The sequence below is a fragment of the Nansenia antarctica genome (genome assembly GCF_963989245.1).
Source record: "Nansenia antarctica genome assembly, chromosome: 5".
Classification (NCBI taxonomy): domain Eukaryota; kingdom Metazoa; phylum Chordata; class Actinopteri; order Argentiniformes; family Microstomatidae; genus Nansenia; species Nansenia antarctica.
The window spans coordinates 21,412,583-21,431,341 of NC_137690.1; the positions used below are offsets into that span (position 1 = coordinate 21,412,583).

Here is an 18,759-nt window from a genome sequence, read left to right on the forward strand (position 1 = left end):
GTCACTGCACAGTTTTGTCTGAGTGCTGAATTGCTCATTTCAGTCACAATTCAAAGCAAAAACTGCATGGATTTCTCGGTGAATTATAGTAATTCAAATGACTAGACACATTTACTGTGTGTGCTGTGTCCATGCACTCTTAATACAGAACATTTTCTAATCAAACATGCCTTTGTTAGCTTTGAAAAGCTAATGTATATTTTCTTGACAAATTTTCAGTTCATACTTTACAGTGCACATCTTTAACTTATTACATGTTGAGTTGAGCAAGTTGAGTTTAGTAGATCTACAATCAATGCACACATAATACTAATTGAACAGCATATAGACATTGCATGTCAGACGGCTCAAATATACATTTTCTTCTCATGTGCTACTGAAAGAGTTGTGTGACATGAAAGGATAAGAGCATGGGTAAAGGCTCCTATACAAGGTATTTGTATGGACCTGACCTGACCAAACGAGATTACAGGAACTAACTAAGGAGTGATATAGTAATGTATTGTCTCATTTGTGTATTATCTATTTAGGCATCTCTCAGAACCTTTCTCCAGTGCGACGCGATTTGCCTGCTGGGATGGAGGGCAGTGGCAGTGGGTGGGCTGCAGAGCTGGCCCCACCGTGTGTGTCCAGCGTGGAGGGGAACGGCAGTGGGCCAGTCTTTGAGGTGGCGTTGCAGAATGGTTCCTCCGAACGCAGCCCTCAGTTTGTGGGGGTGGAGCTGCTGCAGTCCTTTAAGCTGCTCATCATCCCCTGCTATGCCCTGGTGGTGCTGGTAGGCGTGTTCGGAAACTACCTGCTGCTCTACGTCATCTGCCACACCCGCAAGATGCACAACGTAACCAACTTCTTCATTGGCAACCTGGCCTTCTCTGACATGCTGATGTGCGCCACCTGTGTCCCCTTCACACTAGCATATGCCTTCAACCCACGCGGCTGGGTCTTTGGCCGCTTCATGTGCTACCTGGTGTACCTCATCCAGCCGGTGACCGTCTATGTGTCTGTCTTCACTCTCACTGCTATTGCCGTAGACAGGTAAGATAGGGTGGCTTTAGCTTCAACCTGGGGGTTGATTCACATTGATTCAAATAAATGTACACTCATACGCGTACGGTTTGGTGAAAACTACTGGTTGATTTGATTGCATTTCCATTTCATTAATAATTTAACTTGCGTACAGATACAGTACATGGTTTGATGATGTCTGGGTAGTTGTGGAATGCGTTATGGAATAATCAAATGTAATCAAGTACTCCAACCGTAGGCACTTTTGAAAAACCTCATCTATTCGGGCACCATAATGTAACTCGGTTTTATAATTGGTCACAACTCAGAGATGATTCATACAGTACTGTACTGTATGTCAGTAACAGAGAAAATATACAGCAGGAAGTTTTACATGAAATTCTTATGATTAGATGAAAAAGAGCACTCAAAACCGAAGGTATCAAATTACATGTTTGATATTTTCAGGCTTGGAAACTACTGTTAACAATAGAACAGCCATGGGTGGGGTCATTTGACCAAGTGAGTAAAAAAAATGTATACCTTTGCACTCGATCAAATTTCAGGACTCTCCTTTCATGACTTTTCCTAGATATGTGCGTTCTACCACCCAGTATCCTTACATTTTCAAAATCACATTAGGATAAGCTAGTATAAAGCTATTTTGCAGTTTTTCTGTGTAGGAGGCAGGCTAATTTACAAGACGCACCAACTAGTGCTCTTTGTGTGTAAGTAGCAGCTTCCCGTTGTAAAGACTATGGTCATTTGACCCCTGAGGCGGCTCTAATAGTAAGTCAAATGGGTACGGATGTTCTAGTGTTAAACTACGGTCTAACTTCCCCCTTCTCCTCAGGTACTATGCCACAGTACACCCTCTGAAGAAGCGCATCTCTGTGTTGGCGTGTACCTACCTCCTGTCTGGGATCTGGTTGCTCTCCTGTGGGCTGGTGGCCCCGGCCGTGGCCCACACCTACCATGTGGAGTTCAAGAGTGAGGGCTTCACCATCTGTGAGGAGTTCTGGATGGGCAAAGAGAGGGAGAGGCTGGCTTATGCTTACAGCACCCTCTTCATCACCTACGTCCTACCTCTGTCTGCCCTCTGCATCTCTTACCTCTGCATCTCTGTCAAGCTGCGTAACTGTGTGGCACCTGGCCACCGCACTCAGAGTCAAGCCGAGGCCCAGCGCGCACGTAAACGCAAGACCTTCCGTCTGGTGACCCTGGTGGTGGCTGCCTTCGGGGTCTGTTGGATGCCCATCAGTGTGTTCAATGTGCTGCGTGATATCGACATTGACGTCATCCACAAGCGCTACTTCCTGCTCATCCAGCTGCTGTGCCACCTGTGTGCCATGAGCTCGTCCTGCTGTAACCCTTTCCTATATGCCTGGCTACATGACCGCTTCCGTGCCGAGCTGCGCAAGATGTTCACTTGCCACCGCCGCATTGGCATCCCTGCCAACAACTGTACCACAGCCAGTGTGGTGTTGTGAAGGCCTTCATCCCACCCGCACACTTGCCCTGAGCTAATTAGGCTTGGAAGCAGCTGGAAGTCTTGAAATGATCAGGGGTGCAAGATCGCTCTCATCTGTACTGTACTGTATTTTAGATCACAGTGTATGTTAGATCACTATTGAGCTTTGTGTCAAGCATAAGAATGGCTATTATGTTACTATGTTCATTCTCCTAATAGCTCATTCTTGTCTGACCCTTTCTTCTGTAAAGCATCTATGTTTCCCTATGGGTGTGATTCATAATGGTTTGTGAATGTACAGTTTGTAACAAGATATGGACATGTTCAGTACAGTATCATACAGTTTCCTCATGCACAGTGATGGTTGAATAGGTAATTTTTGTTTGGTGATTTGTATGTGCTTTATTCTTAAAGCCCTAACTGGAGCATCCAAGGTCTCTGAGCAAAGATAATTGATATGACAAAGATAATTGAAATTGATTTCAAGAGGAAAAATAAAATAGTTTTCATTTTGAAAGAGTTTCTAGGTTAAACACACAGTATTTGCAGACTAACTTTCTTTGGTTATGTTGTCCTGTTATGTTGTCCTGTTAGGACATCATGCATAAAATAAGGCAACTGTACAACAATATGGGGAGATGTATGCACTGACTTATATTGTAAAAAGCTGTGAATTAATTGTTCATGATTGTAATGCCCTTTTCAAATGTCGTCAAAAACATCTAACTAACATCTAATTGTAATCAATAATGTATGGAGCTGTCTATTCCAAGTTGGAGTTTTTACTCCAAAAGAACATTAGAAAAATAAACGATTTGTGAGAAGTAGAGTTGTTGCCATGGTCACACACATTCAATACTATATTCCTCTCATCCTTCTGTATGGGTGGATTTGATGTATTCAATTCATAGCTTTCATGTGACGTCACAGCATAGTGGAAACGCCCACCTGACGGGCAAAAGGCACTTTTTGCGGGCAAAACCCACTTTTTGCGGGTTAATAACTTTGATTTCCCGTGGGTTAGGAAAATAATTCCAACGTGTCCGGATAGAGTAGAAGACAGGGAATCCAACACTATTTGAATGGAGTCGATCCTCCACTCCTATCACCGTGGACACAGCAAGGAGCGAATTCCCGGATATAAATATTCCCTCGCCTCGCTGACAGCGGGAGTTGGGAGTTTCGTCCAGCAGCCGGTGAACGCCCGGTTGATCGAGTTTCATATTAAAAGTATATCTTCTCGGGGTGTCAGCGCGGTGGTTAAGGGCTCAAAATGACCGTATACTGATGGTGAATTTAGCAATAATAGTCTTATGTTGGTACCACCTCCATAACCGGTGTTATTCACGGGAAAAGCCGGTCAAGGAGGCACCCTTTGCAGGTCAATAACTTTGATTCTCCGGGGGTTAGGAAAATAACGTGTCCGGATAGAGTAGAAGACAGGGAATCCAACACTATTTGAATGGTGTCAATCCTCCACTCCTATCACCGTCGTGTATCTTGATAGTTCTTCATGAGTGAGGTGGTCTAAATAGTAGGCAGCCATGTTGAGCGATGTTGCTATGATACTTTTTGCCCGTCAGGTTGGTGGTTGCTAGGGAAGAAACCACGTGACTGAAAGCTATGAATAGTGTACTTGCAGACACATCAAAGAGGATTAACAAACTGAGAAAACGACTGCTGCATCCATGTAAATGGTAAATGGACTGCACTTAGCCGAGGTGGAAGAGCGGAGTGACCAGGGGGGCAGGGGTTTGGGGTCTGACTATCGCTTGCAAGTAGGGAAGGGCTGTTCCCTTTGCTGCCTGGTAGGCGAGCACCAGTGTCTTGAATCTGATGCGAGCTGTTACCGGGGGCCAGTGAAGGGTGCATAGGAGGGGGGTGACATGGGAGAATTTGGGGAGATTGAACACCAGAAGGGCTGCAGCATTCTGGATGAGCTGCAGAGGTCAAGTGCAGTAGTTGCAGTAGTCATGGCGGGAGATCACAAGTGTCTGGACCAAGAGTTGTGTTGCTTCTCTGATGACGAATGGAGGTATCCTCTTGGTTGGAGAGGAAGAATCTACAGGAGCGTGCTGTCGCTGTGATGTTCGTCGCACAGGATAAGTGGTTGTCAAAGAATACTCCAACGTTCTTGGCTGTCTGTGAGGAGGTCACCGTAGAAGTATCTACTGTGATGCTTTCCCAAGGAGGAAGAGTAGATCAGTCTTGTTAAGGTTCAGCTTGAGGTGGTGGGCTGACATCCAAGCAGAGAAGAAACACAGAGACACAAAGAAGAAATGCAGAGACACAAAGAAGAAATGCAGAGACAAGTGCCCCCATCTGTGAGTCAGAGGGGTGGAAAGAGAGAAAGAGTTGAGTGTTGTCTGCGTAGAACTGGTAGGAGTAACCCTGTGAGAAAAGTATAGAGCCAAGAGCAGTTTCAGTAGAGTGCCCAGCCTTAAAGCCAGATTTTTGAGGGTCAAGGAGGTTGTTCTGAAGGAGATAGTGAGACATTTAGTTAGAGACTGCGTTCAAGTGTTGTAGATAAGAAGGAGAGAAGGGATACCGGTCTGTAGTTATGGACAACAGACCAGTCAAGAGTCGGTTTCATAAGAAGAGGCTTGACTCTGGCTGTCTTAAAGGTAGCTGGGACAGATCCTGTGGATAGAGGAATGTATTATTGTGGTAAGGAAAGGAAGGAGGTCTTTGGAAATGGATTGGAGAAGGGGGGAGAGGATATGATCGAGAGGGCAGGTGGTTGCCCATTTGGACATGACCAGTTTCAGACGAAAGACAAAATAGACAAAATATTAAGGAAGAATGGGTTCCCTTAATGGGTTATTTAGCAAAATATTCCAACTGTGTTTCGTGAAATTCAATTGTGAACAGCGGCAGATTCGGAGAATGTCTATTTGAGCAACCTGAATGGTTCAAAATGTAGGGTAATTTAGTTATCATGGGATTTGGTGACAACTGGACAGTTGACCTCTCATTGGTTTTGTAATGTGTTGTAATTTGTGTATGTAATATAGGTATTTGTGTATAGCACACAAATACCTTCAATATCCTCTAGAGGGCAGGCAAGACTTATCAGATACATTTTCAGCCATTCAGATTCATTAGACTCTTCTGTGCTTTTAGTGTGAAGCTACCTTTGAGAAGAATAGAGAATGATGCATTTATTGAAAATGACCCAGCATAATGGAAACAGATGTTATGTTACTATTTTTAGGGAGTAATATTTAGTGTCATTTGTCTACAATTTGCTCTCTCGAACTTGCATCCTCTGTATTGCCAACACACGACAGTCACCAAAATACCTGATGGAAACCAGCTACACAAAAAGCTGACACATCGATGGTACGAGTTGTGGTATTGCAACTTGAGGAGTGAGTTTACCATCTTAACATGGTTACATCTGCATTTTACCCTGCAGTATTTCAATAGAATTCACAAACACCAGATTGCATGAGGAGTCCTTTTATTTCAATTGAAAAGATAAGATAAATGCACACAGTGGCACCCTATTCTGAAATTCTCAAATTGTATGACTAGTATCAATTTGGGACAACAAATACATATATTCTGATATTAAATTATACATTCATCAGATCCGTTAAGATTGAACTCCAGCCAATGTAAAAAAAGTCAAGAAATCCAGATTTACAGCAATCACAAAAAGATACATTGAAAATCATTGAAGGCACAATTCAGGACATTCTAATGATTTTATATTACTAGGCATACGTCTTATTGCTATGACATTACTCGAAGGCATAGTAGCAGGATCCTTTCACCATACACATCACAAATCACATTCAAACATTCAATTTATCTTGGTATGGTATGGATCATTTTTACAGTAATAAACCACATTCATAATGCTTAAAATGTCATAATATTGGGAGATTCTCTTTCTTTCGTACTATTGGTTAAACTTGCATAAATATTTTACATCATTATGTGCATTTAGTTAAATTGCATATATTTGACAAGAGAAAAAGATTGTGCTCTGCACAGACAAGTGAGTACAAAGTCATTATATAGTAGTACATAAATCAATAATAAATAAAAGAAATATCAGTGACCCAATTCCACTCATATTACCTCAAACCTGGACTACATGGCTGGCCATTTGAATCAAATCACTGGTTTTACAAAATGTTGGCCTTCTCCTTTTACACAGTGCCAGGTTCTCAGCAAAAAAAATTAAGGGAGATGGCAGCACATTAGTTACATTACATTGAGGTAAGATCAAAATCAAGTAAGGAATGTCGAAGGATAAGCATTTCCTTTCAAACCTGTTTTGGGCCAGATTTGACAGGTTCAATAATGCTTCTACAAACCAAAAAAGACCACAGTGTGTCCAGCATGTCACTAGCATTATGCAACATGGACGTAAAGCTAGATGTTATGTACCATGCGTCGCCCTAATCTTTATACACCAGATTCAGTCTTTGATCTGCTGTGTTTGATTGATAACACCAAGAATAGCAGCAGCCCCAAGACACATTATGAGAATTAAAACTGAAAGCAATGGCAAACAATCCTACCAAAAACAACCGAGGAGGTGAACAATTCAAAGAGAATTAGGTATACTGTAACTCCTACACTTCCAACTAGAATGTTATAGTTGATGTGCTGTGTTAAGGCTTTGGAATAAGCACATACCATAGTATAACAAATATAAGGTCACCGGGTTGTAGGCAGCATGGAATGACTACAAAACCGAACAAGGAACAGCATAATAAATGAAATTTACATTATTCCAGTTCTATTGTGAATAATGAGGAAAGCTAAACCAGTTGTATAAATAAAGCACAAATCAACAAGAAAACTGTCACATACAGTAATTTAGTATCAAAAGCAATTCCAGTACCTTAGTGTTGGAACAAAAGTTTTTAAATCATTACTGATTAAGATGATTCACATGATATAGCCATGCATGATCATTAGTTCATTATTTCTAGAAACAATTTCCAGCATTCTGAAACAAACCTAGTTAATGAGTCTCAGTCAGACTCTTGATGGAGGAAAAAAAAGTGCATATGCTAGAAGGAAATAAGACCTTCAGAGATTGTTTGATCCAATACACAGTGACAGCAATAGAAGATTACACCAACTAAAGTTTGAGTTGAAACTTTAATCTCTCCCTCTATCCCTAGCCCACTCCCTGCACCCTACTGGACCTGCTTGGCAGAGGTGAGGCCAGACAGGATGCTGGGCTGTTCCTCCATGACACGAACCAGCAGGTTGTCTATGTACTCCTCCAGCTCGACGATCTTGTTGTCCTTCTTTGAGAGCTCAGACTGCTGTTTCACCACCAGTGTGATCAGCTCCTCCTGTGTCAGCTGAGTGTATGGCCCACTATCCATAATTGTGCCTGTCAGCTAAGGGAAATGGGACAGTCAGTGTCACATATCACATTCTGCTTTCATGGTGTTATGGCGTTACATGCAGACACGTTGAAGCCATCAAAACTATACAAATCTGGAGATTTCACTGACATGGTTGACTGGGCTAACTGCTTCATAGAGCTGTTACACATACAGTATCAACATGCTGTACCTTCATCTTCCCCAGGGTGCTCTCATGAGTCTTTAGCTCTCTCACTGCAGGGGTGCTGATGGAAGGCTGGCTCTCGGCGGAGCTCATAGGCTTCACTGGGTGAGGTCTGTAAAACAAAGCATATATTACATATACAATGCTGCATTTGGGGAGAATAGAAATGTGTCATGGCAGACAGGTTAGTTGAAGGAATGAAGGAAAGAGAAAGAGAGAAAACTAATTTGCTATTTGCTTCAAACTCTTGAGCTACGTAGCTGCCTTTTCAGCCTCACTGCGAGCCAAGCACATTTAGAATCATATAGATGTGCACAGAAAAAACAATACCCTTTTCCCAACAGCATATCGTTTCATACCAACTGTCAACCAAAAGCACAATTATACCCTTTAACCAAAGCTACCCAGATCCTCAAAATATTCCCTGAATGCTTTGTTTCAATTATCAAGTTGTCAAGGGAATGTCCTTTACAGCCCGTGAATGAATTAATACTGACACAACTACTTGCAACAAATATATTACTCTCTAAATGCACATACTGTGCAGTACAAGTATTAGAAGTGTGAGGTCTAATTCCTCTAACAAATGAGTCATTTGAATGATGGCAATTTCACAACTCACTGTTACATTCCGAACAGAAATCACTCATGTCCTGTAATACAATTTGCTACAGGTTGGTTGTACAACACTACAGCCTCAAAGGGATTCAGTCTCACCTGCGTGGAGTTGAGGCTGGCCCACCTCCATTGCTACTTATCACAGCATGTGGCTGTACTTCAGAGGGTGAGACCCTGGCCTGTAATAGGCTCTTGCCCCCAGACAGAACCCCAGGCTGGGAGGTGGGCTCTCCCAACACTGACATGGGGGTGGAGGACAAGGCAAAAGGATTAGCTGCCAACTGTTCTTCCCTGGCTTGGATTTGCATTCTTTTTTTACCAGAGAGATTACTCTGCCTTGTAGCATCCTGTTGTGGTTCCAGCCTGTGAGATCCAGTAGTGGTTACCATGTGTGTCATAGGTGTAGGGTCTTGTCTATCCAGTGCACCATTCCCCATGGCTCCTTTGTTATCTGAATTAGTGGGAGGCTGGGGAGCTCGTTTCTTAATTTGTAAAGCAGGACTGTGCTTGTTTGAGTCATCTGTTTTTTTCTGCTCAAGTTGTTTTTCAGTGTCATTGGTATTACATCTGGAGAAGGGTTCTGTTGGATTTTCTGGCATGAAAAGCTTATCCAAGTCATCTGGTGACATTCCCTGTTCTTCAAGTTCCTCATCTTTCTGCATCCTCCCAGTAAACAGGTCATCAGGTCCACTGTGGCTCTGCTCTGGTTGTGCCCATGAGTCTTCGGAAATGGCCTCACCACTGGAGAAAGGGCCAGGTTCAGCAAACGTCTCTTGATTTTTCTCAATGTCGTTCTCAGTATTCTCTGCCATCACTGGACCACTCCCTCTCATGTCTAAAGTGTCAGTCACAGCTGCCCCCATCACTGGTATGTTCTCTTGCTCTTCAGTGGTAGACCCTGGTGATGTCAGCAGATGATCTGCTTCTCTCGCTGGTTCATTTCTGACAGGATCTGCTTCTCTCGCTGGTTCATTTCTGACAGGATCTGCTTCTCTCGCTGGTTCATTTCTGACAGGATCTGCTTCTCTCGCTGGTTCATTTCTGACAATATCTGCTTCTCTCGCTGGTTCATTTCTGACAATATCAGCTTCCCTCACTGGTTCTTTGACTACCCTTTGTCTCGGTTTGGCTGTGGGAATCTCTTTGGGAATGTTGACTGTCATTCCTTTGTGGTCAGCGGCAGAACTTGAATCCCTAACTACTCGTGAAGCAGGTTCCGGCTTTTCTGTTGATAGTACAGATTTGCCACCACTGGCTGTAACAGCTGTAAGGAACACCTTATTTGCAAATGGAGATTTTTTGCTTAAAGCCACACGGTCTGTAGAACCCAAGACAAAGGTATTGGACTGCTCTACAGGTGAGTTAACCTGTAAAGTGCTTCGATCTTGCCTTGTGTTGGAGACTGTCGCTAGTCTAGGGGGAGCTGCAGCTATTGGTTTCGGGGGGGTGGGAGCCTGCCTGCTGCTGGTCCCTACTTTTTTCAAAGAGATAGTTTGAGCTCCCTGAGGTTGTGTCTGCTGTTGATTTAGGTGCCCTGCAGCCGTCTCTTGCATGATGGAGGGTTCATCAATGTGTGGATGCTCATTTGGACAATCCACACTCATCTCTTTACCGATAAGATGAGGTGGGTACTCCCTCTGTCTCTGATTCACCTCTGCGATGATATGGTCCCACCGAGGCTGCCCTTGTACTCCATGCCTCTTCTGAGGGAACAAGGAATCATAGTCTGGAAGAGGTAGCGGAGGTCTTGTGCCAGATCCAGTCATTGCAGTGTCTCCTATGTTCTCTCTAATAGGCGCCAGATACCTATTTGCAGCAGCGGGTTTAGCAGAAACACCTCTGGAAGCTGCTTGACTTTGTGGTTGCATCTGGTTGGGCATGTCATGATGTACTCCATGTGCAAGTTGGCGGTTTTCACTCTTGGTCGAAGCTGGCGAAGGTGGCAGAGGAGCTCGCCGCTTCTTCTCAGAAACAGTTGAGGAGGATCCCAGGGTAGCCAGGTTCTCAGTACTGCCATAGGGAGACTCTGAAGTGCTCGTCCTGGTTTTAGGGGGAGCCAGGGAGGAGTGAAGGTTGGAGAACATACCAGGGGACTCAGAGGGGACAGAACTGAGGGAGGATTCAGTGGAGGACAAAGTGGGAGATTGCTGCCTATCGGAGTCTGAGTCAGTGGTTTCAGGCTTCAGAGATTCGACCAATCTGTCAGGGAGTGAAAACAAAAGCCTGAAGGGTCAGTGTCTGACCATCACATCATCCCAAAACTATGAGCCTGTCCATCACAGCTGAACAAACCAATAGGCCTACCTCTTGGAAGACTTGCAAGAGTTGGCTATTTAATTCCATTAATCTCTTATCAAGAGTGATGATTAAGATAATGCTTGCAAAGTAAAATCATACATATAGAAGGTATTCCCTGACATTATTTCCTATAAGGGTCAAGTCATCACACCTGATAAGGTCTTTGTGATGGAATGAAAGGTTATAAGGGAGTACAAACAGTAAAGTTTGTTCTGTTAACAAATAATTTTTAGCAGACATCAGACAGCTTTCATCTTGCCTCTGCAAACTCACCACACAGAAGCTATCTTAGCCTAGCCTAGATCCTATGTCATAATGTTCTGGTAAATGGATCAAACTTGTCTCTAAATTACATACTCAAGGAATCTTTATAGACGGTCAATAAAACTAACAATCTTCCTTCCTTAAAACTAAATCATACGGTGGATAGTGTAGAAGGAAAACATGAATCACTCACCATTTGGATGCAATGATTAAAAATATCCCACAACAAGAGTTATACGAGTGGAAAAACAAAGCCCTCATCAGCCTAAGCAGACAGTCACAATGTTAGATAGTCACCCTGGTGAGCTTAGTTCATCATTCCACAACCAGTTCGACATCATACCAACTACCCCATCAAACACACCCGCCCATTTTCCACACAGCGGACCAATCAGCACAGCCGCCAAACCGGCCAAACAGGTCCATCACGCGCCAAATGGAATGCAAGTTTCTGGCTATCCAAGCTCATGTTGGTCAAAGTTATGAGCTTTAAGACAGAAAAGATGAACAAAGAGGAAACAATTGACTAATTGTTGCCAGTTCAGATTGAGAGACATGACCTGGTCAGACATGATGATCTGGTCAGACAGATTAGTGAATCCTAAACCACCATATTAATCACTAATCCTCAACAACCATATGTAAATAATAAACCCCTAAAGCACTGGTGTTGGACAATAAGAAAGACGAATATGGATTTTAAGATTTACAGAGAGAGTTACAAGAAGTAACAGATAGCAGATCAGGAGTAGATCAGTACAGGAGTTCAGGCAATCGGAGAGCATGATGAAGATGGTTAAATGACTGGGTATAACAAGACAGTTAATGTGACTAAATGAGCCTCAATTCTATTACAGCTGAATACACAGGACTGGAAACCACATCTAGCTACATGAAATATGTAGCCCATCGTCAAAATCACATTTGTTTAATGTTACTAGATAAGTTATGAAGTGCATTGTGTGTATTCTAACCCCCCCCAGCTGTTGTGCTGTGAGAAGGTTCATCAAAGCAGTGGGCTGATATCTCAAGGCCTTATATAAGATGAGTATATGAAGACAGGGCAATAAGACACCTACCTGGGCTTGACAGCAGACACTTTAGCAGTGCGGTTGAGGAAGACCATGGCAGAGGGGTTTTGGGGGCTGCTGCGGGTCTTCTGGCGATCTGCCTGGCTCTCCTCAAGGGGCTTTGGTAGGTCTGGATTGAGGGGGATCTCCTCAAATGGGTTGTTGGAATGGTGAGGGCTGGCGACCTCCAAATCTTTGGGAAAGCTACGGGGGGCCGGTTTGGGTGCCTCTTCCTTAGTGCTACTCGGCTGCACCTCCTCCTTCTTCTCATCCTTCTTTCTGATTATACCAAACAGAGAGGACAGCCTGTCAGTCATTGAGGCCTCCTCCTGTTGTTTCTGCTCCTCTGCTCTCCTAGCTTCCTCCTGCTGTCTCTGCTTGTCCTCCTCGAGCCTCTGACGCTCCTCCACCTCGAGCCTCCTCCGCTCTTCCTCCACCTCCTTCTGCTGCTTCCTCCTCCTAGTTTCATCCTCCAGGACTTTTCTCCTCATCTCCTGCTCATCCTGTTGCTTGCGTTCCTCTTCCTCTTCATGCTGTCTTTTGGCCTCTGCCCTGCGTCTCTCCTCAGTCTGCCTCCCATCTTCCTCCTCCTGGTGGCGCTGTTGCTCCTGCAGAACCCTATCTGCAGGCTCACACTTGTAGGAGGGGACAGAGGCGCCTTTGAGGGAGTCTACAGAGACATCAGAGTTGTGCCTGTGCACATCTTCCACAGAACCCTGGCCTGAGCTGTTGAGGCTGAGAGTGGATCCAGTCTTGGGCTCTGCCTCCTCTGCATAAACATGGCTCCCGTTGATGCACAGGCTGTTCTGATCGTTAGCACTCTGCTTGGATCGGCCCAGTAAGGAGAATGGGCCCTGAGACACCTTGCTGTCATTGCTTCCAGTGCGCTTGTGAGTCAGGAACTTGAACTTCTTTTTAACTGTGGAGAAAGAGTAGAAGACGATGTTATTGGAATCATGTCAATTATTATTACTCAATGACAGAGAGAAAAGCCAAATGTCAAGGACTTATAGCAGGGAGCTTACCTTCAGGAGAGTCCACATTGAGACCAGAAGAGCGACTGCTACTGAGGGAGGTGTTCTTCTCAGGGAGAGAGCCCAGTGTGGACATTGATTGGGAGATGTTACGGTGCAAGTTTGATTTAGGTGCAAAGAGGGACTTGAGCTTGGATTTCTTCTTGGCCCCCGATTCAGAGCGGGTGTCATCCTCACCATCACTGTCTGTCAGGACCTGGCTGACAGAGGGTACGATTGCTGAGGCAGAGTCAGAGAAGCTGTCCTTTTTCTTCCCACGGACTTTGTCCTTTAGCTTGGCGATACGGGAGCGAGGCTTATCCACCATTGAAAGGTCAAACATGCTGGCTGTTATGTTATTCCTCATGAACTGTATATCCAACAGCACCTCTCCTCTGACCTTGTCTGCCTTCCCATGCTTATCCAGCAGTTTGAACCAACTAAAAATGACAAAAAGACATTTGGATAGAGTCAGAAAATTATAATTACACTGAACAAAAATATAAACACAATACTTTTGTTTTTGCTCCAATTTTTCACAAGTTGAAATCAAAGACCAAATACTTTTTCTATGTACACAAAAGGCCCATTTCTCTCAAATTGTGTTCACAAATTTGTTTAAATCTGTGTTAGTGAGCACTTCTCCATTGTCAAGATAATCCATCCACCTGACAGGTGTGGCATATCCACCTGACAGGTGTGGCATATCCAGATGCTGATTAGACAGCAAATGCACATGTTAGGCTGGTCACAATAAAAGGCCACTCTAAAATTAGTTGAGGGAGTGTGCAATTGCAGGAATGTCCACCAAAGCTTAACAGTGAACTAGCAATAACAGTTCATTATGTTTTGTTAAAGAAAACTCCCTTGTATAGAAAATGTGAGCAAACAAAGAATTACAAAAACATAGCCTAAATTCCATGACCATCACAGCCCTCCTTAAGACCTGAGACTGCTACCTGCCAGCTACTGACGCTTGTTCCAGCACCAACTGGGAACATCAGGCCAACCACAGATAAAGCAGACAATTATAGCTTTGTTCTGGCTCTGCCCTGATCTCCTCCCTGTCCAACAAAACTAGCATTGCTCTGCACAAAGGAAAGGTAAGAGTGTTCTGGAGAGCCCTTTTCATAATCATGACAAAACAAGCAATTTTTCCCTATAACACTGTGTGCATTTCTGTGATTGTAGAGACTGCTATTGTACAACAAAAGAGTGCTGCTCATATCTCGGGCAGTTGATTAGCAGACAGGTTGATCCAGTAATGTTAGGCCTATGCTGAGCTTCACTGAGTTGAACTTCCCCAAGCTCTTTATTAATACACTATGCTTTCAGGAGGGGCTGTGTTCACCTTCAGGATACTAGTACGGGTGTGAAACCCTGGTTAAATAGATAACGTCATCATTGAATTTCAGGTTTATGGTTTCAGTCAACTAGGACAAGGAGAATATCCAGAGGGTCAGAGTTCTGACAGATAAGCAGGATCTAATATCACACATTCTTCCTGGATGACCTCATGTCCATAGAAGAAGAAAACCACCATGAACAAATAAACTGCCCCAGAGCGTGAAGAGCGACTGCTCAAATGTTATTCTTTAGACGTGTAGCAGCTCTGCCTACTCTCTTCCAGGCCTAGGTCTTTATCAGACATTAGGCTATGAAAGCCTAGGCTTCATCATGGAATGCATGTTTACTCCCATGCATATTTCCCAGAACCTCTGGGAAATGGGCATGGGAGTAAACATACATTCCATGAAGCCTAGTAGACCAGTAGGGAGGCCTTCTAAGAGGTGTAATTAAAGCTGCACTATGCTTTCTCCAAACATTCCTTAGCACTCACTCTAAATAGGCTATGCCAAGTAAAACAGCAACTATTAACTGTGCATTGTTCATGTGCGTCCCATTTTTCAAGAAAAGGTTTCCAATATGTGGCATCTGTGGCATTAGTCTGAACATGGGTTCACTGTAGAGAACTTGGGAAACAATGAGTTAACATGGCACACATGATGGTGTGTACACAGAGTAACAAAATCTCACCCCTGATACAAGAGTATAAATGACCGTCCTGTTAGACCAGTTCTCTCAGTGAGAGAAAGTGATGGAATCACTTCCCCTGCAATAATGATTAACATGTGAGGTTCAGATTCAGCTAAATGTTGACGAGGGACCGACTGTATCATAAATTGTTTCAGTTTGGTGCCTTTAGGAGAACAAATAAGCTTCATTTTATATAGCCTACTGATAATAAGCTATAGCCTAAATGTCTAATACTTAAACCTAGACCAGGTTTTTTGTCTCATGCTGAGAAAACATTCAGCTCCATTGAGATGACAAAGTGCTCCAATGGAGGAGAACCTAGTGCCTTACTTCAATGTCAAACCCTGACATATCAGTATTACACTGAAGGAGGGCAGTAATCTAACACCGACACAAGGGGAAAACAGCAACACTCAATACCCTTTCCTCTGTGAGAGAAAATGAGTCAGAAAGAACAAGTACAAAGGGTAGAGGGTAAAAGAGAGGCATGTTAAGAGAGAAAGGTACAAGGCAGTATCTATAAACAGTCACAAAATCAGCTGCACAAACTGACTGAGCAAACATTAGATAAGATTCCAGATAAGAGAGTAGTCAACATGTGAATGAGGTAACTTAAGTACTGTACAAAGGCTGCCCTTGAAACAGCCAATAGTGAGAAAGCAGTGTACAACAGTGAATACAACAATGATGTGACGAGTCACTGCTTGCGTTGGGTGTGTATACTTTGCTTCAACTCATCTTGAAAAAAGTTTGTTTTGTTTTAGCTTGCCCATGACACCCATGACATCGCATCATTGTTTGTGTGTCTTCCTGGGTCCCAGCCCTAGTCATTAAGCACAGTTGAGTGTGATGAAAAACTTTAAATAGCCACGGCCTGGAAGAACATGGGGAATGCCAGGAATGTGAGTAATATACCTCCAGTCCTTCTGAGATATAGAGCCAGTCCAGAGCTGCTCCAGCTGGCCAGACCAGAGATAGGCTTCACTAATAATGAGGTGGAATTCCCCCATACTGTGCTAATCAGTTTGTTTGTGTTTAAGAGAAAATACTGTATACTGTCTAGAGAGCTACAATCATCTCTGCATTAACACTGTGTTCTTTACATTTTACTGCAAATTGTAAGTGTTGGAGTTTGGAGTTTCAAAACACTTCCTGAATTTAATTAAAAAGGAATTCCCCTGGTGACAATGTAACATTAGAGTTACTCACTCTGTTTTTTTGCGGGATGTGTTGTCGTGCAGATCCAGTAGGTTGACCACAGCTTGTCCCAGGAGCTTGTCCAGTCCGACCTGAGCACGGTGCATCACAATGATATGAAGTGTGCAGCGTTCAGCATTGCTTTGGTGGAAGAGTGGCAGGTCAAACGTCGCCTCTTCCTTCCATACCGGTGCGACACATTTCTCGGCAACAGAAGTGGAAAACTTGTCTTTGGCCATCTGCATGATGGCATACGCATCGTTGGTTCCATTCTTGCCCTTAATCCGCAAATTCCGAGCTTGGAACACGGTTACCTGTATACTCGTGGGATACCACTGCTGGCTTTGATCAGCTAAAGACATTCTCAAAGCTTTGGCAAACAGCTGCTCCTCAGACTGATTTTACAATTATAGTTTTTAAAATTACAACTCAACGACCTTTGTATCCACTTCGAGCGACCGAGCAAGACTGCTATCTCATTTGCCGTCTGATAGATGACTCAGGCAGGGTGGCAACGTTAGCCTGTCCGCGATGTCGTAACACACTCCTCCCCAGTTTACTCTTTAACAACCGAATAGCTACTACAATACTACACTACTAGTAGGCCTACACGACGACAAACCAGCACGAGCGATAAAGCCAGTTCACAGCAGACTACCATTTATCATCAAATCAATTAGCTAGCCATCACAGGTGCAAGTAATATTTGGTTAACTAGAGTTATTGTTAGCATTCAAGATAGCTCTCTAGCTAGCTAGCTCAAATATCGTCCCCCAAAAATCTAAAAGTATTATCATGAATTATTTTAGCTGTAAACGTAAATGTTACTGGCTAATAACAAACATGTGAAATAACAACACGCCTGTCCATAGCATACAATATCTAAGCTATTGGTAAGCTATCTTTCTAAAATACCGACTTTGTTGAACAATAAACTTCCTCATCAACAAAGGTGGTTCCCGCCCATACCCACAGATATTCTTCTCTGATTGGCTCTAATGTGCGTCAATAACGTAAATGCCCTCTGTTATTGGACAGTGGTGCCTGTTGCCAAAGTAACGACTCTTGCAAGACATCCCCTTGAATTCTATAATGAATTACATTTCCATGATAGTAATATTCATAAACGCCTCTAGGGAAAGCCATGCATAATATAATAATGTAGATTACAGGTGTATTTCTTGGCATGGTCTATACTAGCCGAAATGTCAGACTACAATTAAATTGATGATGATTTAGGGGTACATATATTGGTACATCAATGGGTTAAAAATGATTGATATAATACAATCTTACATTGACTTGAAGAATATAACTAACTATAATGCCTCATGAGTCATGACATGAGCTTCGTTCAACTCTCCGCCTTACCCACTCAGAACGCAAAATACACACTGTAAACAAACAATGTACATTTAAAAATATAATTTTTATCTTATGGATGGTGAGACCTTAAATTCACCTCCATCTGTGTATTTGAAAGTGGTTACATTTATCCAGCCCCATCCCTCAGTTGTTAAATAAGGTGACAGGGCAAACCAAACTACATGGGAGACCTCAGCTCTCTAATGCATTCAGGGGATATATTTCAGGAATGTAAGAATAATACGAGAAATAATCCGTTCAGTGTAGAGTAAAAATAAACTGACACGATACTCATTTGATTTTTTATTTTCATGTTGCATCAGACTTTCTTATAAGGCACAGTTTGAATTTCTTGAACAATATATTACTGAATTAAAAACAGGTTCTTGTAACAAACATTCCTTACTGGTATCATTGTGACAAATGAAAATATAAATATACATACAAGTTTTGAAATCTCCCTTTTTCATTTCTAGATGAGAGTGGACACATAACTTCATTCAAAGACCAAATGAATGTTAATAAATGAATGAAATATGCTAACGATCAAACCATGATAGAAAAATAAAAACAGACACATTCTACCATTGTGTTCTGGCACGTTTTGGACTCTGTTTTGCAAATTCTATTTTTTTTCCCCCTAAATATACATTTTCACTGAAAGCCATTCCACACATCATTTAGTTAAAATGTTCAACTATTTGTACAAGGGCTTGCAGGTTTACAGTAAACTATTTGTTTGAACATTTACCTACAGTTCTGATTTGAAAGGCACTCATACAAAATTAAATGGCATATCACAGGTAATGTTATGTTGTGGCCAGCCACTACCAATGTTTTTTTGTCTTTCAATTATATAGGGCACATCGATCTATTT

The 18,759-nt window shown here is 42.9% G+C and overlaps 2 protein-coding genes across 2 annotated transcripts; one reads left to right on the forward strand and one right to left on the reverse strand.

Annotated features, from left to right (window-relative positions):
- Positions 1-577: 577 nt before the first annotated feature.
- prlhr2a (prolactin releasing hormone receptor 2a) lies at positions 578-2,495 on the forward strand (the record flags this gene model as incomplete). Its single annotated transcript, XM_080531258.1, has 2 exons — positions 578-1,035; positions 1,859-2,495. The coding sequence occupies 2 exons, from the start codon at positions 578-580 to the stop codon at positions 2,493-2,495; spliced, it is 1,095 nt and encodes a 364-aa protein (XP_080387384.1).
- A 3,437-nt stretch (positions 2,496-5,932) lies between these two features.
- Positions 5,933-16,962, reverse strand: rab11fip1a (RAB11 family interacting protein 1 (class I) a). Its single transcript, XM_080532393.1, has 5 exons — positions 16,530-16,962; positions 13,296-13,723; positions 12,280-13,189; positions 8,027-8,132; positions 5,933-7,848 (listed from the first exon to the last, which is right to left on the reverse strand). The coding sequence occupies exons 1-5, from the start codon at positions 16,877-16,879 to the stop codon at positions 7,639-7,641; spliced, it is 2,004 nt and encodes a 667-aa protein (XP_080388519.1). The 5' UTR covers positions 16,880-16,962; the 3' UTR covers positions 5,933-7,638.
- Positions 16,963-18,759: the final 1,797 nt, after the last annotated feature.

Excerpts from the sequence above, each read along its gene's own strand:
- rab11fip1a (XM_080532393.1), bottom strand. The coding sequence starts at position 16,879 with ATGTCTTTAGCTGATCAAAGCCAGCAGTGGTATCCCACGAGTATACAG. Across the intron at positions 8,133-12,279 it reads GTGTCTGCTGTCAAGCCCAG|ACCTCACCCAGTGAAGCCTA; the intron begins GTAGGTGTCTTA and ends TTTGTTTTACAG. Across the intron at positions 7,849-8,026 it reads GCACCCTGGGGAAGATGAAG|CTGACAGGCACAATTATGGA; the intron begins GTACAGCATGTT and ends CATTTCCCTTAG.